The 27,204-nt window shown below is 37.2% G+C and overlaps 1 protein-coding gene across 1 annotated transcript; it reads right to left on the reverse strand.

Moving 5' to 3' along the window:
• Positions 1-986: 986 nt before the first annotated feature.
• LOC109096743 (serine/threonine-protein phosphatase 6 regulatory ankyrin repeat subunit B-like) lies at positions 987-26,642 on the reverse strand. Its single transcript, XM_019110384.2, is given in 29 exon segments — positions 987-3,402; positions 3,404-3,455; positions 3,757-3,848; positions 4,050-4,129; positions 4,591-4,673; positions 4,785-4,930; positions 5,297-5,380; positions 5,465-5,552; positions 5,636-5,855; positions 5,933-6,050; positions 6,584-6,671; positions 6,752-6,953; positions 7,524-7,595; positions 7,914-8,025; positions 8,312-8,377; positions 10,013-10,153; positions 10,745-10,813; positions 11,172-11,235; positions 12,475-12,557; positions 12,645-12,759; positions 12,852-12,930; positions 13,004-13,216; positions 13,306-13,448; positions 14,567-14,654; positions 15,479-15,679; positions 15,900-15,970; positions 16,267-16,345; positions 17,623-17,706; positions 26,141-26,642. Coding segments are annotated over 29 exon segments (3,141 nt in total). The 5' UTR covers positions 26,168-26,642; the 3' UTR covers positions 987-3,221.
• Between the last annotated feature and the right edge of the window lie 562 nt (positions 26,643-27,204).

Raw genomic sequence — 27,204 nt, forward strand, 5'->3', positions numbered from 1 at the left:
AGTTAACCATGATTTTCCCACCTTTTAGATAAATTAATATGATCATTAATTTGAAGTAAGACTGTGGGATAATAATAATGAATGAATGTTTTGGTCAGCGCGTTGGTCAGTATATCATATAACGTTACCACAGCATTATAATGTAACAGTTCTTCTAAAAGAGCATTAAAATGTAGTTGGTATATCAATTTGAAATTGTGGGACACAGACGTAGACTGAGCAGGTAAAAATCAGGGAGGAAGTGTGTAAAGGTAAAAAGTAACCGCTAACCCTAAATGTGTACATTCTTTCTAAAGAAAATTGGTATATTTAGGACCCTTCGTCAAACTTACCTAGACCAATTTCACAGCGTATGAGCCAAAGGACCCCTCTTCCTGAAGACACCCTTTTATTCACTCCTCGACTTCTAAGATGAAATTTCATTTTTTATATATATATAAAATATATGATTGGTCGTCATTTGGTGCATTGCTATAGGTGACTTTAAATATTAATATATTTGCTCTTTAAACTACAAAAATGCTGTCAAATTTCAATCTAGTTCATTTGAATTAAAGTCAGGGTCTTTTTTGGACCCTGAAAGACAGGTGATTTTCATTTAATTTATTAAAGTAAAAATTAAAAAAGTAAATAACTAAAAAAAAAAAAGTAAATGCAAAATGATTTTCCCACAGTAATTGGCCTATTATTATTTCCTTTTTGTGAGTTCTGAATTAAGGAAACAAGATATTTTCTGAAAACCCCTTTTTTATCGTCTGACCTTCTAGTAGCTGTTTACATTTTCTTTTCTTTTTTTTTACTGTACACATACAGTATCAATGTGTGAGAGTCCATTCACTAAATGAAATCAGCTTTCTAAAACGACATCATGATTAAAATTACATTTAACTTTTGATAAAGTCAGGTGGAAAACAGGCCTGCACTTTTCATTTTTGTAATAGCCTAAATGGATTTTCAAATGGATAAGAAAACAGACAACACAAAACTCTGTTAAAACATTTTATAGAATAGTCATACAATTTTTATAAAAGAATCTTGAGCTGACAAAGAATCTTCAACATTGGAATGAAGGAGGAAACCAAAATCTAGATTGTCACACATTTCAAAGCTTTTTTTTCTGTTATAATACTGTTTGACTCATTCTTCTGCATCCTTTCACTCACAATCCATCTAACTTATGAAAAGAAAATCAACCATGTTCCGTTATAAGACAGCTGTGTGCAATTTTGCTCTGGGGATGACAATGTCCATGAGCTGATATGTACAACGACTGTTTTCTATTGTAAATCACACACTCATAGGCACAAACATCAGGACTTGGTAAAAAAACATTGGCTTAAGATTGGCAGGTGTGACCCAGACTTATCTTCACATCTTCAGACTTTCATTACACCCCAATACATACATACAAACACATACTGATGTAATCTAACAAACTGAACATGCAGAACAAGGCACTGGACACGGTGGAGAAACTGGCACATTGTGGAGAAAGGCAAACAAACAAATGGTGGTTTACATTTTCATTTTAAATTTGTTTTTGAAAGTTTCTGACCGGCAAGATATTAAAACACCGTCTTCGCCGAAATCTCTTTATCTTTTGAAGCAAAATAGAATCAAAACTGAAAGCAAAGAAACACTCTTGCTAACATCCCCCAAAAGCGTGTTTAGAAACCTGTTTAAAAAAGGTATTGATATTCAACCAGTGCAAACTATTAAATGAATTTCAGAAGGAAAGAAAAAAGAAGACTGGAAACGTTAATTATAGTTCTAGAATCATTTTTAAATGCATAGTTCACCCCAAACTCACAATTCTATCATTATTTACTTGCTCTCATATTACTTCAAACCGCTGCTGTTTTTCTGTTCATGAGACACAAAAGGAGAAATCTTTTGAAGCAATATAATAGTTTTGTGTGAGGAGCAGACTAAAATTGAAGTCATTATTCACTGATAAACTTCCCTTCAGTGAGCTGCTGGCTGCTGGGTCCAGAACAAGTTGAGTTCAGAGTCACTTGATTAGCCAAGTTAGTGAACAAATCATTCTTTTGAACTGGTTCTTTGATGAATTGGTTGATTTGTTCACAATTCTGTTCATTTCACTAACACATTGATCCAGAACCAACAGCTCACTGCAGGGAAATATTATCAGTGGAATACAGCTTTAAATTTGTCCTCTTTCTCATACAAAGCTTTCGTATGATTGCAGAAGACTTGGAATACAGTATATAGCTCTTTTGGAGGTATTTATTTGTCATTTTTAGAGCTTGACAGACATAGTATTTGTGTATGGAAAGAGCCACATTAACAATCTTCAATCATTTTACTTTTGTGTTCCACAAAAATAATGACACGAGTAAACAATGGCAGAATTATAATCTACGGGTGAACTATTCCTTTAAACACCCATTTACTCCTATACATAAGTGCATACAACTGTAGTACCATTGTTATCTAAATGTTAATAAATATTGATACAGGCTTGAGAACATCCTGGTTCACATAACATGCCATGCCCTCTCACTAGAATCTAAAATTCAACCTGAATAGAAGTATTATTTGAACACTGTCTCTATGTCTGAGAAGGAACCAAGTGGCAAAATTGTCACTCTCCGAAAGCGTCAGACGTAAGTTTAGACCATCAAGGCCTAGAAATGTTATCTCAGTGGATTAAAAATGCTCCTTTTGCAATATAAATCTTAAGAGCCTTCTTTTCACAACGTGTCAAATATAATGTGTAAAGTACAACTGGTGTACGATCCGGAAATGGAGAACTTGCATTGGATTTTTCATCACATCACACTGAATTTCATGACTTTAGACTTTCAGTCTAACTAGTCTTAAGACTGAAATACACTACAAAATTTTTCAAATCTGAAAAGATTTTTAAATGGCTGATAATCACACACCATTGGACTTTCGAACACAACAAACTTACACAGAAACGTAGGAGACGCATAACAAATCCTTCAATTGAGGAGTCAGTCAACATTTGGCAATCCATCATCAATCAACCTGTGTTAAAGTGATTAAAATGGCTTTCGAAAAAATATCCTGTGCAAACGTGTGTGGGAGAACAAAAGCGTACCATGTGTGCTATATGTCATAATCTCTTGTTATAGAGGCTGTGCTCCATAATCAAAAATCTGTACAACTTCTGTAAGGTTCATGACAATATGTGCTTTGAAAACTATGACCGGTGCATCTAGAAGGAGCTGGGGTCAAAACGTCTCTGAGTCCGAGTCGTTTTCAGTGGTTGTGCCCTCGCTGGAGGGGCCGGAGGGGTCCCTTGGACTGCGGGGGCTCTTGGCCTGGCGGGGCAGAGATTTCAGCAGGGCGCCTGGCGAAGGAGCTCCAGAGCTGCAAGGGGAGCAGAAAGGCATCATGGTAGCCAGAATGAGCCAGGCAGTCAGCCACTTCCCTGCTGGGAGCGCAAGCCAGAGCAGGGGTGAGACCTGCGGGGAAAGACAGCCAAAGAGACGAGAGAGACAGGAAAGCAGACAGAGGTAAAAGAAGGGATGGAGCAGCGGAACAAAGGGACAATGGTGGGAGAGGCAATGGACGAAAGCAGCATTCCATTAATGTCCTGCTATAGGCAGCCAAACACATGGTCAGGGGCAAAAGGGGACACACATGACATTGTCAAAGCTATGGAACACGGCCACTGCTTTTGGCGGATGGATAGAGAGATGCACATACACTGACAATCTATGCATAAACCAAATAAGCTGAGATTTTATTTTCAGGAAGACGCACCGTTCTCATCTAGCACTTGAACACTGGCCCCACGAGAGAGCAGTTCTTGCACTGTCTGCTTCATCCCGCTGCGAGCAGCCAAATGCAGAGGTCTGAGGAAGTGAACAAGAAACAAGTGAGCATCAATTGCTTCTTAAATAAGCTAGTAAAGTCAAGGTCATGGGGTCGAATCCCAGGGAATGCATGAACTGATAAAAAATATTTCTTAAATGCAATGCAATGCATGTTGCTTTGGATAAAAGCATCTGCCAAATGCATAAATGTAAATATATTATGTACTATACTAAACTCACGTTTGCAGTGCAGCGTTTGTAGCGACGAGGGCAGAGTCTGGAAGTTTTCCGAGAATGAGCAATGCACATTCCTCCATTCCCTGGATAGAGAACAAGCAGAAAGAACGGGAAAGGTAATACATTTTAAAAATACTGTTTGCAAGTACTGTGGCTCAATTTTATTTCTTGATAATTATATGAAGTATTAAAACCCCATGACTAGTCACACATAGGTGAAAATTTTAGAATTTTTCTGTTTTTGAAAAGGCCAAACTATTACAATAAAAAACAACATATTATTTTTGAGTGAGTAGATATAATGAAAACCGTTGATTTAGTGAATTATATGTCACTGATGTGAATACATCAATGTCCACAAGCCAGGACTCAAACTCGGGATACCTGAAGCACAACCGCTATATGTCAGAGCACCGGCATTTTGACAAAATGACAAATTTTTATTATAACAAATTATAAAAATGATTATGAAAGATCACTGCCCCACTGCTGAAACTGAAATTATAGAGACTGATGGCCATAGCATGCAATGGGCTATACTTACGTTACTGCAGGCTAGATGGAGAGCTGTATTGCCCTTCTGGTCAGTCAGATTGAGGTTCACATTGGCACTAGTAAGTAGAGCTTCTGTTTAAAACACACACCACATTTTGCATAAGTGCATTCAGTTGAGCCCATTTTCATACTTATACAAATGAACTGGGGCATAATTCAAATTAAAAAATGGGGAATACAAACCTACGACTTCGACTCTTCCTTTCTCCGCTGCCATAATCAGGGCACTGCACCCTGATTGGTCAACCTCATCCACAGAAGCACTATGGGCAAGGAGCAGCTGAACACAGTCTATGTGGCCAGCAAATGCAGCTGCGTGGAGAGGTGTCCTGATAAAGAGGGACAGCAGTTTTTTTAATAAATAGGTTCACTGATAGCTCTGAAAACAATGCTAATGATGAACATAAACAACTCATTAGAAACATTTCAATTGTCAGGACTATCTTAACTTTTCCTAGTCAAACTAGTTTAAATGACTTTAAACAACCGGGGTCAAAGTGTATTTTAAACTTTTTGAGAAATATATTGTTAAAAAAATTATCTGTTATTCTTCAATTTTTTTTGCCTTTTTTGTTATTTAATGCTGTATACACAGTTTAAAATGTGGTTTATTTTTTCAAAATTTGGAAACACTGTAGATACGAATCTACATCTAATACTATTTTCTCTCTTCACATATACTGTACCAAACTAACCTGCCCTTGGAGTCTTTGCAAGTTGCAATCTTTGATCCCATGGCTTCTAATAAAAGGTTGGCACAGGTCTCATGGTCATTGACCCTGCAGGAAAGAGCAATCAGAGACAGATGAAGTTAAAAGAAAAGAAAAAAAGTGCAAAAAAAGACAATCTCACAGCAGACATACACAGCACAGTGTAGTGGGGTGAAGGGGTTCCCATCAAAGTGACGAAAATCTCTTTGTTCGAGTAGGACCTCCACACAACCCTCATGACCTATGAGACACACAAGCTACATTCAATTTATTGATAAATAAAAGCATCTTTTTAAACTCATAATGGAGACTGTTAAAACTAACCATAGTAACAGGCCCAGTGTAAGGGTGTGTATCCCTGGTTGTCTCTTAATGGAGGTATCGGGGGTTCAGAACACGCAATATTGAGCAATTCACTCAACCAGGATGCGTGACCCCTCGCTGCAGCCAGGTGGATGGCTGTCCGACCCCTGGAGTCCCCCTGCAGCACAGATGCCTCTAGCTCAACCAGCGACTGAACACATTCCTCCTGTCCACACAAGAGCTGAGAGAGAGAAAGAGAGAGCTTTGAAAAACAAAGTCCTTGTACATGAACACGTTTGACAACATCAGAAATCTCACCCCCAGGTGCAGAGCAGTCAGTCCATGATCATCAGCCAAGTCCACACTGGCCTCACGCTCCAATAGAAGAGACACAGCATCCACATGACCCCCCATTACTGCCAGCATTAGAGGGGTTCTGCAAACACAAACACACTTAGAACAAATACCCATTAAAGCACTCTCAAGTGCAAGAATCTCCTCAGTTGTGTTTAGATGGTTCATTTCATTCAGCTGTTACTTAAATGTACCCATGGACTTTGGGGAAGATAATTGATTGATTTTTGTTCCTCGCAGCTTGGACAAAATTAATATTATATAAATTACGGAGTTTATTTTATTTTTAGTATTCATATGACGTGTGTTCACGTTTGATTATGGCATACTAATTGAGATCATCAACATTTATTTATTGTAGAAAAATAATTATATGCATTTTAAAATACATTAGTTGCATAGTAAATAAAAAAAAATTAAATGTAATCAGCAGTTTTTTTGTGTGTAACACTTTTAGCCAAATTAGTTTTTTTTAAGTTTTATTTGACTACAGTTAATTATTTCACCATAATTTGCAGCAGAAGTAAAAAAGACATGAAAACCTCATTCCACCCCAAAATCATTGTGGCATTGTAAAGAAAGAAAGAAAGAAAGAAAAGTTCTTGAAATACTCACTGTCCCTGAGAGTCCGCTGTATCTACCAGATCTGCATTATCAGAGTCTTCCAGCAGGAGGCGCACACATGAGGTATGACCATTCATTACTGGAAACAAACTGAGTGTATTAAATACTGCATAAAAAAATGTACAGCTGTGTAATTTCCACCACACAGAGGTATAATACCTGCAAGGTGGATCGGTGTACGTCCTCGGAGAGTATCTTTGCTTCTCGGCGAGGCCCCATGGTTCAGAAGCGTGAGAGCGCAGTCAGTGTGGCCCCTGAGGGCAGCAAGCGCCAGTGGAGTCCGACCCACCTCATCCCCCTGATCCACCTCGCAGTGACCCTCCAAGAGCACTTCTAGAGCCTGTGCGTGACCGTGGTACGCCTGGAAACAAACATATATAGACCAACTGTCTGAAAACATATCACATAAATCACTGAGGTTAGGGCCTGTCTGTAGTAATTAAACCTTGTAAGAGTTTTAAAAAAAACACATGCAAGCTGCTTTCCTAGGCAAAAGATGGCTTCAGGATGCTAAGGTGGTAACCAAGGTATTGATATATGTGAACCTGGGCCATAAAACAAGTCATAAGGGTAAAAAATAAAATAAAATATTGTGAAAATCGCCTTTAAAGTTGTCCAAACTAAGTCCTTAGCCATGCATATTACCTATCAAAAATTAAGTTTTGATATATTTACGGTAGGAAATTTACAAAATATCTTCATGGAACATGATCTTTACTTAATATCCTAATGATTTTAGGCATAAAAGAAAAATCGATAATTTTGACACCTACAATGTATTGTTGGCTATTGTTACAAACCCGTGCTACTTATGACTGGTTTTGTGGTCCAGGGTCACATATATACTATTTATATGGTGTTATAACTTGTCTTTAGCATGTTGTTATGTGGCTGTTAGGGTGTGGTTGTACAGGTGTAAATTTGGACTCACGGCCAGATGCAACGGGCTTCTGGTTTGGCTGTTCTCCATCTCATCTTGTTGGTTCTCATCTCTGTCCAAAAGCTGAAATCAGATTTCATCTGAATTACAGTTGTTCTCATTAAACTCAATCAAAAGCTATTGTGAATTAAACTGGAACACATTCATTCTCGCACTATAAACATATGCAGTATGCACTGCACTAGCAGGTGGCATACAATAGGCTCAACAAACTGCAGGAATTAGCAAGCATATCATTTTACAGCACATGAATGAAACCACAAACTGGACTAAATTCATTTGCATGTTAGGTTACCCATTTAAATCTAATATAGTTGTGACAGTGGAGTGCAGATCGGGGAAGTGCCCTGAGGCAATCACTGGACATATTTGTGTCCTCACCAGTTTCAGACAGTGTCTGTGGCCATACGCTGCAGCATAATGAACAGCACTGTAACCTTGTTTATCTTTGAGTGATGGGGCAGCACCATTCTGCAACAGGAACTCAAGACACCTGCACACACAAATATAAATATATATTGAAACACACACATACATATATTAAAAAATGAAATTATAAGAAGTGCAAAAAGAAGATCATGTAAAATTATGTATATGCACTACTGTGGAAGTGGAGAGAGGGAAAATACACTTAGGTTGTTCCAGACATGAAATGATGAGGTTACAGACACACGCAGACACAAACACCCAATGTTTTGGCATCAGGGCAGCACCCATGTAAACAGGACGAGTGATGGTGAGACAAGGAGGGGGACACAGATTTGAAGCAGAGAACTCACAGAGCTGCCTCCTTCTCCCTCTCAGCTTGAACTCCGTCACTCTCTGGTTCCAGGACCACACGCCGCCTGCAGTGAAATCACACACACCTCACAAATCTCACAAGCAGAGGCTTCTTACTCAACAATAACTCTTAACAATTAGTAAAAAACAAAGTTGTAAAAAAATAGTATCATTAATTGAATATTTCGGAATTAATATTATATTTTGTAATTAGTGAGTAAATGTTTATATAAATCAATAGTTTATTAATAATATATGTATTATGCAATAACTCTGTGGTATCTTGGTGTAATAAAAATACTATGGTTACCATCTCATTACTCATTCACACAATTATCTATGCTGGTGAATTCTGCAAGCGTATCTAATTAAACTAAGCACAAATGTGTTTCTGTATGCCATATCAAGTTGACGTCAACCCCCTGTCTTTGCACATAAACTGCCCCAATAACAGGAGACTTAAAAATAGCCTGTGGTTGCCATGGTAACACAGATATATGTGTTAGTGTAGCTGCTAGCAGTCTCTGGAGATGAGGACTGGCACTACACTCGATTTCACCTGCTAAAGAACTACAGCTGCCTTTGTCTACCTCACTTTTAATTGGGTTAGACGTGGTCAATTACATGTTGTTTGGCCACAACTAGCTCCATTTCTGTACTGTAAACTACTCATGTGGGGATAGTGGAATTTTTTACTCCACCGCCCCACCGCTAAAAGTACAAACTACGATTAGGGTGAAGGATGGTTTAGACTTATGATGAGCTGCAGTTTTCCAATGAAACCCCTTGTAATGTCCTGCTCCAATATACGTCTATTAGTCTATTAAACAATGTAATGCTTATTTTTGCAAACTGAGGGACAAATCCACTTTTCTATTGAATCCTCTGAATGGAGGAGGAATGGCTGTTTGTGCAAATTAGGGCTTCCCTCGACTAAAGATTCTTCTGGTCGACTAGTAGTCATTCATTTTAAGTGATTAGTTGACTAATCACACGTTTATTAATAAACCACTTAAATCATAATAATGAGCCTGTATTTGCCTATATAGTCTAATAATCAATCAAGTGCACACATAAAGCTCACCACAGCACACAGCACAAAAACAGTAAGGAGGCTGCATTAACATTTTAATAATTTTTTGATAAACTAGTGCTTTCTTTGTTTCGGCTTAAGAGATTAAGTCAGCAATACTGAATCTTCCTCTCCGCAGAAGTGATGCGCCTGTATCCATGTTTCACATGGATTACATAATCTGAGAATATGTGTTTTCCATTTGAATTGATCATTTGAAAGTAGATCATTTCTCTCTCTATAGATATATTTTTCCTGTCTGTAATGCAAGTTTATACAGAGATTCGGTTAGTTTTTTTAGACATGCTCAAATTCATAGAGACTGAGACGGCAGAAAGCGCATCCTGTTTGCTTTCATTATTTTGCATTATTTTGCACACAAATAAACAAAAGTCTTTATGGATTTGAAGGATGTATTACTCTTATCTGTATGACCAAAAATGACGGAGTATTTTAAGAGCAAGTGACCACACTGGTGCCTCCATCTGTCTTGCAGTGAGTGTTAACGATCTGTCCGTCACAGACTGCTTGACTTTGCCACTTCCTGTGGATTTTTTTTTTTCTCTGCGACTAAGCGACTAATAACATTTTGGCCAATCAAGCCTCTTCTAGTGTAAATGTTGCATACCTCCTGTCCAGGTCAGAAGCAGCAGCGTAGTGCACAGCAGAGCGCCCCCACTGGTCAGTGGCATTAATGCAGGTACCGCAGGACACCAAAGTCTCCAGGCACTGAAAGTGTCGACTAGCTGCCGCATAGTGTAGAGGGGTCCTGTCATCACCCACAACAAAAGAGAGTGGGGGGGGGGGGGATTTGACAAATTTTAAGAAAGTTTCAGTTTTAGAGTACAAACTAATTAGTACAGTAGAAATTGTTTCATTTAATGTGTGCAGTGATGACAACTCTGTGATTCTAAAACAACTGAGAAAACGTCTAAAACTAGAGATTTCAGTTAAATTTAGCACAAAATACAAGTTTTCATGAAAAGTTATTTAATTTTTAAAGAGACATAATGAATTTATAATATATGACAATGAATATTATTTATATTCATAAATTATTTAGAAATTATCAATATAAAAATACAATGAAATCTGAATATACTGTATGTGGTTGAAATGTTACTATACGGCAAATGATGATAAAGTTTTCCATTAAGCCAGCATTTTAAAAAGCTTAACAATTAAAACATTATTTTGACTTAATGCTTAACAAATCTTTAAAAAACATCGAAAAATTTTTAAGAAAATATGATTTTAGACAAATTCACTCACTGCTCCTGAATGCACTAAATAGCACAGATATGTATACTATGTAGAGAATTATCCTGATATACAGGTCTTGTGTTTATCAAAAACTCACCTTCCATGTTTGTCCCTGCGGTTATGATCAGCTCCACTGCTGAGCAATAGCTTCACACATTCCACATTACTGACAGAGAGATTGAGAGATAAAAAAATAACTTGCCATGAGCTGGTATGTGGACAGACAACAGGTCCGACAATACCGGTATTTGTCTGAACAATGGACAATAAGGTAGTCATTAGGAAAGGTCCAATCACCTTATTAGTAATAACTCTAAATCCATATCTCTACAGTGTGTGTGCACACATGAAATGTACACTTTTTAAGTGTGATTTCAGCTAAGCTAAATATTTTTTTTGTTTGATTTTATAGGAGATTTGGTGCAATTCTGAAAAAAATATTTTGAAAAGTAAGCAAACAGCAGCACATATTTTTCATGCCATCCAACAGGCAAAATCCAGATCTGCAAGACATACAGACTCACCCGCCCGCAGCTGCGGCATGCAGACACGTCCTCCCCAGGTTGTCTGGCGTATCGATTTGGAAGCCTGCAGACAGGCGAGTCATTACTGAGAGGACACATTATGCTATACCTCCGTCCTGTAGAGGAATGGAAGTATGGGAAGGAAGGATGTCGTGCATGGAAGAGGAAAGTGCCCCCAGACGCAGACAGCCACAGTATCAGACCGCAGGAGGGGAAAGAATGAAATGGGGGGGAAAGGAGTCCAAAAAAGAGACAGTGCGAGAGAAAGAGAGAAAGGATGTTAGTTCAGAATAAACAAGGACAGTGCACATAGGATAGACAAGAAAAACACACATCGCTAACAAAGGTGAGAACACAAATGTGCGCAACCAAGCAGAACAATTCAAAAGTACAGATATAGCATCTACATTCTAATACAACAAACCAACAATCAAGAGGCAGAGTTAAGAAAGCAGACAGATACAAGGGCATGCCAGACCTAAGCAAAGAGACATGAGGAAAATTCATGCTCATCACTTCAGATACAAAAGATCTTTAACTCAAAGTTAACCTAATTAATGAACAGTGGCAAAGTATTCCTTCAACATGAAATAGTCATTTATGAAGAGACAACTTGAGGGGTATCTCATTCTTCAGAAATTTGTCCCCTCCTCATATCAACATAGACAACAACCAAAAATATGTGGACCATACCAAGTGCTTACTGAATATTTCGTTTCAAAACCATGGGCATCAATAGGGAGTTTGTTGTAACAACTTCCAGATTTCTGGAAAGGTTTTTCACTAGTTGATGGAACATGGCTGCAGGGATTTTCTCCAGTTTAGACACAAGAGAATCAGTAAGGTCAGGAACTGTTGATTTACACAACATGTCATGTCAAATCACCCAGTGTGGATGTAAAAGCTTTCAAAGGGAAATGGACTTGAGAGCAATAAGAGCTCAAAGTATCCCACACCCGGTGTGTGATTTGTGGTCAAAGAAATGAAATCTAACATTTTCCAACAAACACCCTGTCTCTAGAGATCAGAAAATAATCTAAACATACAGTACCATTTAAAAGTTTGGGCTCAGCATGATTTTTGTATTTAATACATTTACTTAGCAAGAATTGTCTGTTCTATTGATAATATACTATAGAAAGAACTAGAAATAATGAGGAGAAGTAAAAGGAATGAGATCATGAGACATCCAGAGACATATTCAATATTGCATATTCTGCATGAGCGCTATGTCATAATGTTTTTGTATTTAGCCAAAAATTTGTTTTCAAACTGTAGCTTGATTCAGTGGTGTAGTAGGTACCTGAGGAGAGAAGCTTCCGGCAGCAGTCGGCATGAGCATTCAGAGCAGCCAGATGCAAAGGAAACATGCCATGTACTCCTCTTCTGCAGAGAAAGAATGAGCATATCAGAAACAAGAAGAAATTATGATTTCCCAAGATTTTCAATAAAGATCCAAAGACAGAGTCAAACCTGGTGCAGTCAGCTCCACTTGTGATTAGAGTGTTTATTAAAAGTTCATGGCCATATCGAGCAGCGACATGCAGCGGAGTGTTTCCATCCTTATCCACACAGTCAATCTCTCCACCTGTCTCAGAAACACACACTTGTTCTCTCAATGTACATGCAATCCAGTCACAGGCTAACAGTAGGCTTTAAGCAGTCTAAATACAGCTTTACCGTTTTGGATGAGCGTCTGGGAGCGTGTGAATCGTCCATGAACTGCCGTCAGATGAAGAGGGCTTTTCCCATCACGACTCTGAGGAAACATCAGGAAATGTTTAGCAGCAGATTTGCACTGTCTGTCAAGGTTTTGTCCTAGATGGACATACTTGGACGTTGACGTCAGCTCCGCTGTTGACCAGGAACTCCAGACACAGGGCACCATGAGTGGATGCAGCAGCAAAGTGCAGAGGTGTGAAGCCCTTGTTATTCGGCTGACTGACATTAGCACCGTAGTCGATCAGCTCACTGACTACGGCATCTTGTCCATTAAAGCAGGCCACATGCAGCGCTGTGTTCCCAAAGGCATTGGCTTCATCGATCTATGAGTAAAGCATATGATATAGTAAGCTCAAACTAGATGTTTTCCCATGCTCCCTTCTCTATATGTATCTATATGCATCCTGGGTACCTCTACAGCTAGGCTGAGCAGGTGTTTCACCACAGCGATCTGACCGTTAGAAGCAGCAGCATGTAGAGGTGTGTATCCTCTCTTGTCCTTGCAGCTGATCTCAGCCCCTTGGCTCACCAGTAAACACACTACATCTAAGTGACCTGCAGGAGTATGGAGAGAAGCTCATGAAGACATAAACACAAATAGTTCAACTCAAAATGAAAATTCTGTTATTAGTTAATCTCCCTCATGTCGTTTCAAACCCATATGACTCATTTCTGTAGAACACAATAGGAGCTGTTTTCCAGAATACTGACTCTTGTCCATAAAACAAAATTAGAAAGTGTCAAGCTCCAAAAAGAACAATAAAAGCTCCATAAAACTATTCCATATGACTTAACATAAGTCTCAGCATAAGTCTTCTGAAGAGATATGATAGTTTTGAGTGAGAAAAAACAATATAAAAGTGCAAACGTCTTTAGAAGACTTGGAATATTGCATGAACAGGTGTACGATATTGCCAAATATTGATATCTAAATATTTTTTTGTTGATAAGGATAATTACAAATATTTTGCTGAGTGTGTTTTTTTGTTTGTTTTCTGGTAATTTGTTTAGGCCTGTTGTGGACAACTGACTCCCAATGATTTTCATATTCTGTGCAGAAGTGATGGAAATTATTTCCATGACCATTTCTTTCAAACCTTATTAAATGTATGCATCATCTTTCATGTCAAATTCTTACTTTTCAACAAATTTAATTAGAATAATAAGATACTATAGGCTTTTACCAATCAAATGTAACCAGCACTAACAAAATCTATTTTTGCACTGCAGAGATGGCATTTTAGATATCAATTCATTCAAATGATTTGTTCAAAAAAACTGATTCATTCAAAATGGTTGATTCATTCAAAAAGAATATGACTGTCTTTATGAATGGTTTATGCACTCAAATGATTTGTTTAAAAACACAGATTCATTCAGTAACAAAACTCTAAATATCTCTCTTACTCTCAGGGTATGTTTTTGCAAAGTAAGTGCCATACTTGATAATGCCAACTTGCACATCATTAAAACAACAACTACAAAATTCCAGCACATTATACATATTGTACATCCAAATTAGCATCGACTAATTTGATTAATGTTTATTTTTTGGAGCTTGGCAGCCCCCAATAACTATTTTTTGTATTGAAATGGAAGCAGGGTGAACAACTCCTTTTGTGTTTCCCTGGAAAAGACATACGGTCACAGTTTTTATAGAAGTGCTCGCTCACCCATATATGCCGCCCAGTGCAGTGCACGGCAGTCTTTCTTGTCAAAGGCATTGATATTGGCACCCTTGGCCAGGAGAAGACTAACCATCTGAAGAGAGAAAGTGGAAAGTGAATAACAGTGATAAGAAAGAGATGGAGAAATGGAGGAGAGAATGCTTGTACCCATCTCAACAGGCAGTAAAGCATGAGTCAATAATGCGTCAGTAATTATAGGTCTCCTGAAGCTCTTATTGTGTGCTTCGTATTTGTGTCACAGTTTATATCATGACTTTCTAAACCATTCTGCATTCTGCAAATTTCAAGCTATGTTGACAATGCAATGCAGCAAAATTGAGTCTGTATCAGTGAGCATGTGAATTTGTATATAAATCCTTCATTGTCTCAGTCTTTGAACTTGCAAACAGCATTGAAATAAAATATGATCGGAGCCCTGCACATGACATGGAGGCAAAAATATATTCATTGTAGCCACGACTTAATTTGCGCTAAAGAATCAAGAATTTGTTCCCTTTGTTTTATTAATTTTTTCCCTCATTTTAGTTCACCTGTGGCCACAATTTACTATTCGGCCTCTGTTTTATTTAAATCATAAACACAAATTCATTCCCACAATTTCGATTTTTTTTTTTTTTTTTACTAATTTGTTCCCTTGTTTTCATCAAATAAAAACCAGAAAATGAATTAGGACAATGTGGCCATGATTTACTAAAATGAAGAAGCAAATTAGTAAAACATGGCAACAATTTACTAAAACGAGAGAATGAATTATGATTTAACTAAACACATTAATAAATATTAGAAATATTTTTTTTATTTGTTGCCACAATATATACATTTTTCCCGCATGTCATGTGTGGAGCTCTGTAGTATTGCTATGTGCAAATACAATTTTTTGGTTTCAACTTGCAGTACCTCTGTGTGCCCATTAAGGGCAGCGTGGTGCAGGGCGGTGCGTCCCCCACGATCTGAAACGTTGACGCTGCTCAGGAGCGGGATGATGACCTCAGCACAGCGCAGAGCCTTGTTGGCGGCAGCGACATGCAACGGAGTCTGCCAGTTCTTATCCCGTGCGTTAACATCGGCAGAATGACGGATCAACACGCGAACAGCCTCCTAGATGTGTACAAAGCAAAACAACAAACTATATTGTGTTCTTCAGGCCAGCTGCAATACAATTGACCAGTCGGCATCCAGTGTTGGAAAAAGCCTATTATAATCATACAGGAGCTGCTGCATGTGATTAGCATTGTTTTAAAGGCATCCTGCTGTGTGACAACATTACACAACATCTGTCTTATTCAAACGTGAGTGCTTGTTTAACAACTAATCCTACCTCGCTACGTGATGCCACTGCCCTGTGTAGTGGAGTCAACCACATGTTGTCTTTGGCATTGACCCGTGCCCCTACAAAGAAACACCAAACAATAATAACCTCAATACATTTAGGGCTCTATATGCTGTATTTGTAAAGGGGTAGTCCACCCAAAAATCATCATTTACTAAAACCATACTTTACATTCAATGACAAATAAAAAAACACATGGATTTGGAATGACATGCATAAATGATAACACAATATTTATTTTTGGTTTAACTATACCTTTAATGGACTGGGTTTTGAACATGCATTTATTTTACAGGAGATGCTGTAAATGTACTTTGGAAGGGAGTGGAGGGAGAGAGAAAGAAAGCAGCTCTACCTGACATAATGAGGAGCTCTGTGATCTCAGCATCTCCGAGGAAGGCTGCTGCATGAAGTGGAGCTCGCTTCTCAGTGTCCTGAGAGAGAATGAAAAAAAGACAGCTGGAGAGTCAGACACATGGACAGTAAGGATGGAAAGATTGTTCAAAATGAAATCAAATCATGTCTATTAGCTTCGAGCCCATCTACATGCTAGTGCACTCATATTACTAAAAGTTGAGAAGCAGAGTTGATACACATTCAGAATGTAATTTATTCCTGCTTCAGTGTCTTCAGTGTCCCATGATTCTACAGAAATCATTCTAATATGCTGATTTGGTGCTTAAGAAACATTTCTTATGATAAGCAATGTGATGCTTAATATTTTTGTGGAAACCGTGATAGGGTGCATTATTTTCAAAGGATACTTTGATGAAAGTTTAAACGAGCAGTATTTATTAGAAATGGATATATTTTGAAATGTTATAAATGTCTCTACTGTAACATTTGATCATTTTAATGCATCCTTAATAAATAAAAGTATTAATTTAATTCAAGTAAATTCTTACAGATGACAGACAATGGTCCATCTTGGACTTAGAGGTGTAAAAATAAAATGCATCCAAAATGGACAAAATGTTCTACAACAACCTAACAAATCATATTTTGATAGCTGTGCCATAAACAAAAGGCTACTGGCTAATAAAAAAAAGATGAGCCCTTTGATAGGGCTTACCCCAACTTCCTGTTTCAATAGGAAATAGGCTACTTCAACACTAAAAAGACATTTGTGTCTGTCAATCCATTTAATGGTGTCTTTATAGTACATTCCATTATTTTTAAACACCAAAACCTTCAAAATTTTCTAAAGTCCCACTGTGGACTGCAAAGTTTTTGCAGAGGAATTGGTCACTTCTGAATGCAATATGCTGACTGCCTGTCATTGCAAGCGATCCACAACAAAGAAGCATTGAGTGGCTCTTTACAATCACTAATGGAGATCTCAGTGTGTACTAATGTGCTCTCACACTTGCGGTGGTGACATCTCAACCGCATTCTCGACCATTGTCTGAACCTGTTTGCACATGCAGCCTGAAATCATGACTTTGACCAGCGGCTCTATATAAAACATTCGGACAGCAAGCTATTTCTTGCTGGAGCCATTAAGGCGGACACAGTGAGACATGTAGAATAAATAAATGTTCTGGAAGAAGAATGGCCCTGAAAACTGTTTTGTGTCCTGTGGCCTTTACTGAGACAAATGTATATAAATCTCTGGCTGTTGTCCACAGGATTACTCGACTATTGTGCTGCGAGAAACAAAGAGATGAGATATAGTCGTATGAGTAGAAGAATAAAAGAAACTGATCCATACCAGTGCATTGACATCTTCTGATTTACATATGAGCACACGAATCTCATCGGGGTCTCCATTAAAGATGGCTTGGACGAGGGGTGGCTGTGAAAAACAAGAGATTATTTAAACATGGTATTAAGGAATAAAAGCATGAAGCATCACTGGTGCTATTGCTCAAACTTAAATCAACTGTATGTATGATTTTTACGTTTCAATATCATTCTAAAGTTCTAATAAGGTGAATGGCTTCTATTTCTTTCCCACAATCTTCCTCAAAGCTCTGTTCTGGGAGTTATGTAAATTTAGTGAGCTGGTACGAAATTATGCAGAAAGGGTGGATTGCTTTACAGTAGCAACAAATGCTAATGTACAGCTATCTACTGTAATTACGACAGTGAAATCCATTCACTTCAAAGTTGCAAAAACACACAAAACTACATACCATTACTTTATGGTGTGGATACATTTACTGTTGTTCAACAAATTTTCATGGACAAAATTCAGTAACTTCTGTAGAAATTCTTGTAATCGGGAGCAAAAGATTTACCCGTGCAGATTTTGCAACAAGTTCAAGTTGTTAAAGTCACTTCTGTGTGGGCTGTGCTTCATACATTGCCACACTAATGTGACTGCACCTTTAGGGTAACAGATTCGAACAAATCCCAAATGCTAGCACCCACCCAGAACACCCAATACACCACCCATTAACACCCTAGCAACCGCACAGAACACTTTTGCAACCATACAAGAACATCCTGGCAACCACCGTAGCACTGTGGTGGAAAATTATGCAAAAGCCAAGCGCCACATTTTCATCAGAAAGTATACAGAGCTACAAGAACCTAGATTATCCTTGTGCTGATTACATAAACTTTATGTGTCATATCTTTGGAATAATTTTGTCATTCAAATGATCAGTTCTTGAATCAGTTTCTCAGTACAAATCAGAAAACCAGACAGCTAGGCTGCAAAACCACACAGCCTTCACCATTTCCATGAAATGGCGTCATTACAGGGAGGCCAAATCGAGGCCCAAAGAGCCCCAAGGAAGCTTTGCATCACACACTGTGGTCATTAACCCCAGTTTTGTTGCAGCAGTTTATAGTTGTCATTTTCCTTTTCTAAGTATTTTTCTAGATGTTATCCATGTTTTATTTCTCAATGACATGCAAGCAAACAACCAAAGAAAGGTTTTCACTTCCTTCCTGTCACATGAGTCTGTCAAGTTCCTACCCCTACTTCCTGTAAGCATGGCGAAGGGGAACCCTCCCAAAGAAATTTGATTTTCATGTTACTAATAAGTATTTTTTTTGTTGACATATATATATATATATATATATATATATATATATATATATATATATATATATCTGCATAATCACGAATGTCTCTAGAATCATCCAAACAAAACAAATCTTCCATGAGATCTATAGCTTTTTGTATACTTAGTCAAAAGTCCAAGCCCAACTGTAGTTGCTGGTGGGCAAATGGCTTGTAAGTACATATCATGGGGAAATGGGGTATACTGTGTTAATAGGTTAATAAATCAAGGTTATTGGTCTTGTTTAGTGCTTTTTGCTTTCATAATATCCCACCTAAAACATAACTTAACCCTTTAACTAGCATCTCTACTGTACAGTAGACCTTAGTTTGATAGGGAATAAATCTGTCAAAAGGAGATGACAGAGCAATCTTTCCACAGTTCTACTGCCCCACTTCTGTCTGCTTTTTCCATGGGGGGGTTCCAGTTTTCAAGTGACGGCAGCAGTTTACAAACTTCCGTCAGTCACGCAAAAGGAAGAATGGAAAGATAAAGAGCTAACGCATGGGATTACTTGCTGTAGATGATCTTTTTCTCCCTTTTATGACATTAAGTCTTGTAAGGGGCAAAATATTGAGGCCCCTTCATCCAGTTTGGATGTGTTTCATTCGAATTGGTTAAGGACCCTTATTCTTTTTATGACTAGTAACTTATGATTCCATTATAATGTTGAAATTCAGACAAGTAATGAGTTTACATTTACATTATTATATAAAATCACATACTAAAGTCAGCCATTGATAACTATGGGCCTAAAAAAATGCGTAATTTTATTTTTAGGTATAACTAAAAAGATTATATAGATGTAATATTTTCTTATTAATATTTTATTTATTTTCATTTAACCAACACACCTCTAAGAATGAAAATACCTGCAAGTTCAATAATTAGTAAATAAATAAACAAACAATCATGGGTGTAGACTACACATGGTAATTATTTAAATAATCATATATTTTGAAAAGAATATCATTCATTTCATGAATATCAAGGACTTTTGTCAAGGTTAATCCATTTGACCTAATCAATATGTGCCTATTCATAAAATATGTGATATTTTACAGATTTACATCACAAAGTATAGTATGCAAATATGTTTATGTAAATTTATAAGACTACTTGTACCTTCACTGCAGTACTCCTTGTAGGCTACTTATACTAAAACTGCTTACGTAAGGGAAACTTCACCCAAAAATGGAAATTGTGGCATTATTTAGTCACCCTCAAGTTGCAAACCAATGAGATTCTTTCTTCTGTTGAGCAGATATTTTGCAGAATGTTGGTAACCAGACAGTTAAATGCGTAATTTTCGTTCAGGTATTTTCCTTTTATTATATAGATGTAATACTTTCTTCATTCTATTTAATTTTTATTTATTTATTTTCATTTAACTTTTTGATACACAATACCCTGTTGGGGCAACTTAATGGCTGCACTTTGTTCTGCACTATGTTCCCCCACTTTAAGACAAATGGTTTTGTTGTGTTTTCATATTCAAGAGATTATAAGATAGATGCAACTTTTGGGGGGTTTGCATCGAATGTTCTTCATCTTTTATGCATAGTAAATTTGTTTATGAATAAAGACTGATCTGTTGAAAGCAGTTATTTTGAAATAGATGCCAAATGCTTTCCTCCTATTCAAATTTGACACTGAAGGGGTGTATACAACATATTTGCCGCACATTCAAATATGATTTTCAAGAAAAAATTAAAACCTGGGAAAAAAAAATGCAGAACATGTTCCCATAGGACACTATTAACATGACTATATGCATGAAATCAGAGGAGTTGGATTGAACTGGGTGAGTAGCTATTTGAGAAGCAGGAAACAATTTGTGGAAATCGGTGATCAAAAATCTGTATGTATGGATATAACTTGTGGAGTACCTCAGGGATCGGTCCTTGGCCCAAAACTCTTCATAATGTATATTAATGATATTTGTAGAGTATCAAATATATTATAATTTATCTTGTTTGCTGATGATACAAATATTTTTTGTTTAGGGGATAACTTACAGCAGCTTTTGAATGCAATAGCAAATGAAATTATTAAATTAAAACGCTGGTTTGATGTAAATAAATTATCACTAAATATAGCTAAAACAAAGATTATGTTATTTGGAAATCATATTAAACCTGAAATAGAATTGAAAATTAATAATATTAGTATAGAAAGAGTTTACGAAAATAAATTTCTTGGTGTTATTTTAGACCTCAAAATTAGCTGGAAACCACATATAAAACACACTGAAGCAAAACTGGCAAAGACTATAGCAATATTAAATAAAACAAGATATATTTTGAATAATAAATCACTCTATATTCTGTATAATACACTCATAGTGCCTTACTTAAGTTATTGTGTGGAAATCTGGGGAAATACCTACAAAACCAACCTACAGTCGTTATGCACATTACAAAAGAGAGCAATCAGAATTATAAATAATGTAGGATATCTTGAACACACAAATTCACTATTCTTGAAATCATATATACTAAAGTTTATTTGATTTGGTTAAATTTAAGACGGTACAAGTCATGTTTAAAGCAAGAAATAATTTACTTCCGGGAAATATACAAAAAATGTTTATGGAGAGGCAGGGTGGGTATAATTTGAGAGATGAATAAAACTTTAAAAAGCTCAATATAAGAACTACTCTGAAAAGTATGTGCATCACTATATGTGGGGTGAGGTTGTGGAATAAGTTGGAACAGGTGTTAAAATACTGTACAAACTTTAAACAGTTTAAAATGTTGTATAAAATTGAGTTACTAAAAGGTTATGAGGTGAAACAAGAATAATGAGGGTGGGTTAAAAGATTGATTATAAGATATTTTTTCTAATTTTTTATTTATTTAATGTATTTGTTTAATGGTTGTTGTGCAATTAGGATATGTTGTATGTGGTGGGATAATTCATAAATGATGGAATTTTGTATGGTTATATAAGGGGTGGGAAAATAACAAGCTTTTTGCTTCAGCCCACTCCTTTTCGAACACATGTAATTTTATTTTTGATATTGCATTTATGTGGTAACACAATTGTTGTATGTTCATATTTTACTTTATTTTTATTTTATTGGTTGTTGTTCGAAATAAAAAAATAAAGAAAGAAAGAAAGAAAAGAAACCATTCAGAAAAATTTGGGCACAAATGGGTTAAAGTCATGTTTCCTCTATGTAATTATCATCTTCATCCTCGTTTATGCAGCAACTAAAGACTAAACTAATTTTGCCAGCTATTTTCTGAAATTCAAGTGCCAGGTTTCATATATTTATATGGCAGCGCATTGAAAACCATGATAATCTGACACATGCGTGGGATTATAGAAGCATAACAACACCGAGGTGGTTTGAGCCAAACTTGGCTGCATCTAAACTTCCATTGTCTCTATCTGCACATCTCACTTCCTGTTGCTCTTTTTCACCTTCTCAGAAGCGACACAGAGGAAGCGTGGAAAGCATTTTCACTTCCGCTATACAGCAGAACAGATGCAGACAGGCCAACATGCAAGTGAACACACATGTTTCAACAGTAAATACAGAGATTGTAAAGAAAGGGATGGACTTTTAACATCTTACCGGTATATCAGCATACTTTGTAAACCCCATATGGATTTATAGCTGCAAAAGAGTCCCATTATAGCATTTTTGTGAAGACAAGTTCATGTTATATAAAATATAAATACATTTTTCTGACATTTCAAAATATGAGAATAGCTTGTTTCACTATGACTTTATCTTTAATATGCACACATACAAACAAATTCTCTGTGTAGAGACAACAGGAGATGTGTTGTTGAGATCTACTCTATTTTCAGCTGCAGGAACAGGCCATCTCACACCCACTCACTTCAAACTCATTTCATCATCCATAAAAAACGATCTCTGCTGTGCCAATTCGCCAACAGCCATCATTCATTTTCTTGTTATTCATTTCAAGTTACTCAGCTCTCTAAAAGAACCAAAGGCTGAACAATTTCATGAATTTTTCTTTTCGTGCATCTCACCATATATCATATCGTTAATGAGACCTCTTTACTATCTCAGTCATTTCTTCTATATAGAAAATGGCAACTTTTGCGCAAGTCTCCTGCTTGTTCCAATAATCTCATGTGCCTCCTCTAGAGACTAGGGCTGGGCGATAAATTCATAACAATAATTATCGCAAAATAACTTTCCATGATAAAATGATCATGTTCGATATAATTTTTATGCACCAAAAGCAGAACGAAAGAGCGCTAGTTATTTTAATTGTATCACATGGACCAAAGTTCAAACTATTATCTCAAACTATATCACTCATTAGAACATGCAAAAATGAAGAAATTCATTTTTCTGATAAGATATTTATTTTGTTAAGGAAAATGAATGGTCTGGTTTCTACAACTTTCACTTTGGAACACAAATCTGGCTTTAAACTTGAAAGAAATAAAGACTTGACTTTTATCATGATAATTATCGATATGGACTGATATGAAAAATTATCGTGATAATATTTTTGGTTATATCACCCTACTCGCGATTCATAAAATGTTGCAAATTTGTCAGATAAAGATTTCAGATTTTGAATATGACGACAAACATTTTACCAAATTATTTTACCAATGTGAAATCTTTTAGAACCGTATGCTTCAGGTGCGAACAAAGCAGCTTTCTGTTGGTCAACGGGAGAATTTGCGTGACAAACTTGTTGCGAAATCTGCTTGGGGAAACCTTTCACCTTCACGCAAAATTTCAGAATGTTAGAATTCCTACTGAAATGACAGAATTTTGTCTGTGAAATGTCCTGATTGCATGGATTCTTATCAAACTGGCCCGCATTCCACTCATAAAAATTACCGAACAACTGTAAATTTGGCCGCACATTTACTACGTAAACGATTTGTCTCAATTCACTTGTTTCTTTTATTTCTCTCAAGACATCTGAGAAGAAACAAGTCCAAGGTGAAACATCTCCTGAGCATATTCTAGGCTATTATACTGTCTTAGGGGATATAATATTACAATTATTTTCAATAATTAGCTTACTAGTGAACTCCCAGGATTCCTTCTCTTGGTGACATATTTAAATCAGCAGAATTCACAACAACATTCAATAGATTAATAGAAAACCAAATGTTTACTTTTGCAAGGCGAATATAAATCACATGCACAAGATCAGGAATGTAAAATAACACAGAACTGGCACTAAACACTCTCACACTGGCACTGGGCCACTGGGCCATCCTTATTGAGCTCTTTTATGAGAGCACTGAATCTATGAGGATACAATGTTGAATTCTCTCAACTATGAGACATTGCCTCTGTCTTGATCACATGCACAACCACACAGCTTTTCTCTCACTGGAAAGAGAACACAACAGTCTGTGTTATGGCACTGCAAAGCTTGGGGACGAGATTGCTGAGCGCTGGCACAAGCAAGGATCTGGACGCTGCTCATCACAAATGAGGACATTCCCCGACCTCCCAGCACGGCTCCATGCCAAAGCCAAACTCTCAAACACTGAAGCCATTGTTGACATGCAGTAGGCTACATGACCTCCTCCCCCCAACTCCCCATCCCCTTGTCTATCACTACGGCCAATAGAAGTGAGCCAAACTTCCTTCTGAGCCAATGAGGGCTGGGGTTTCTTCATTTTTTGACAACTGGAGCACTGCAGGCTCTTCTTCAAAACAAAGCAGACTGACTCCTTAAGAATCATGGGTCTTAAAATGAGGAACTGCTGATGTCGCACAATACATTAACTGCGAAACTGAAATCTAGTTCCTTGTGACAGAATTTTTCCCCTGATGTTTAAAGTCAGCATGAAACTGAAATTTGCCCATGCATAGGTTTTATTTTTTAAATGCTGTAAAATGTAATCAATATATCAGAACTTGATCTTCTGGTGAAACAACAGACTTCTCTCTGCTGACGTACAACGGACTTCTCCAAACATTTAGTCCACTTAAACATCCCCTTTCTTACAATTGACTGCAAATTCACCTTCAGATCTGCCTCCATCCAAACAACAACTGATAGATAGAACCATTTTTTTTTCCTTTTGAAAATCTCAATCACAATATTGAAGAAAAGATCTGTTGCTATTTCATACATCACAACTTTAGATAGACCATGAATTCCGCAAATCATCTGATTGAGGGATTAAAAAAAAAGAAAAGTGTAAAAACCTAACACTGTCATGAAGTGCTTAACAGTAGTATTTAAACGTCTTACGATGACTGATGTGTAAGGCGTAAGCACACTATCCTCTATTTCCTCTCTATATCTTGTGTGTGCTTAACTTGTGTCATGTAACCCTCTGAGACCATGAAAAAGCATGAGAGGGGAATGTTGAGATTGAACAACTTCCTGTTCCTTTCCTCTTTGGGGCAAAGTATGGACATCAAACTGTACACAATACCAAAATGACCGTAAACATTACTGCACTCAGAACACTTAGTGTCACATATAAACTTCTACAAAATAAATGTCCTGGGATTAATGCAAGTAAAACTCTTTGGGGCATGGTGTTAAATACCACACCAAAAATCATTTCAAATTGTGTTTTGGTCTTTAAAAGCAAACAAGACATGCATTTAGATTAATGCACTTTTAATGTAAGTCTAAGTGGCAAGACACAGCTTCAGGATAAACATTAAAATACAAACTGTTTTTATTGACACAAGAGTTTACAACAGTATATGCTTGTGATGTTATGCTTTGGATAAAAGTGTCTGCTAAATGAATGAATGTAAAATTTAAATATGTGTTAAAGTACTATCCAATCTTTCAACTCCTGTCATGACAGAGAAAAATCTACTCACTTAAATCAGTTCAGTAAATGTAAAAAATACTTAAATTAAATATACTTGATTAATATCTTAAGCGCATTTGTTTTCTATGAACAAATTAATTAAAGTGCTCTGTCAAAGATAAGAGCTGCACACTTCTTCTTTTAAGCCCTCTGGAATCCCTTGCCCTTTTTGCAAATGCATTACTGTACACACATTTTATGTTTGTTATTACAAATTTAGGGACGAGTTGGCATTTTCTGAGGCAATCAGCTGCAACCATATATGGAGCATCATATTCTGTATTTTGTGCATTCATTGAAAATGACATTTAATCGTGTGCAAATCCTTCAGTTTCATCCAAGCAGCATGCCATCCCCAAAATAAACTGATAATTTTGCAAACAAAAACGCGTTTGAATTACCGTATGCAATTACCTGGTCGACTAGTTTAAGAACAGCCATATCATGTGAAACTGCACATCCAAACTCCTTAAAAGACCTGGAGGTGAAGATTAATAAAATCCAGAAGTGGCTGTGCGCTTTTCTTCACGGAAGAATGATGCTGCACAATGATGTGGCATCAAAAGTTTGCTTCCTGCTTTGCTCCGGATGGCACCCTCCAGGGGCCCGGGGTGATGTGACGGCCGTGGCCGGCTCTGCAGGCGCTATCTTCGGTCAGCGGGAGCTGCTGTAGCCGCTGCCTCGCCACCAGCGCTCCGGCGCTCCGGGAAAGAGGAAAAGGGGAGGGAGGAAAGGATGCGATGGCTGTTGTAAACAATCCGCATTTACAGCAGTGGCATCCACAGCGATACCGTTTTCAGATATTATGTCTCTCTCGCTTATGTTCTGCGTAATGTATTCATTCGTTATAAGAAGAAAATACAGGAAGTCAGCGGTTTTTGTATGCTTCCCCCCTCGCTAATTTCGTGATCCTACTATGGCGAAGGCGTGGCTTATGAATATTAATATGGTACCCAACTTTTCCACCGATTGGCTGAAAGGCAGACGCTGTCAGAGTGGGCGCTGCTGTCATGACCAATGAACGATTGCTACTGCGGACTTATGAATTAACTACTGTTTCATGAATATAAATTAGGATGTGTGACTGGATGCTTCGAGGAGATTAGGAAGGAACGTCATCCCAACATAATTAATATTCATGAACCAATGCATCACCATAGTAGGGTTCGTAATTTCGTTTCCCCCTCTGTATCTGATGCACAGGATTGTCAGTTCTTCAGAAGAGCCATCATCAGCGCCTCGCGATACCCTCGCTAGTCTGACGCACGAATGAATCATTCTAATGAATCTGTTGTGTTTAATGACTCGGCCATAGTGAGCGATGACTCCAATCCGTGAATCGTTTAGTGAACCGAACTGTCAGAGCTAACTGATTCGCTGAAATGATTCAGTACGCTAATCCTCTCTGAGGTATTTCTCATAGAATACAGATATCACATCTTTCAGAGTATATATATATAGATTTATTTTACAATTTA

This window comes from Cyprinus carpio, chromosome B9 (genome assembly GCF_018340385.1).
Source record: "Cyprinus carpio isolate SPL01 chromosome B9, ASM1834038v1, whole genome shotgun sequence".
Classification (NCBI taxonomy): Eukaryota; Metazoa; Chordata; class Actinopteri; order Cypriniformes; family Cyprinidae; genus Cyprinus; species Cyprinus carpio.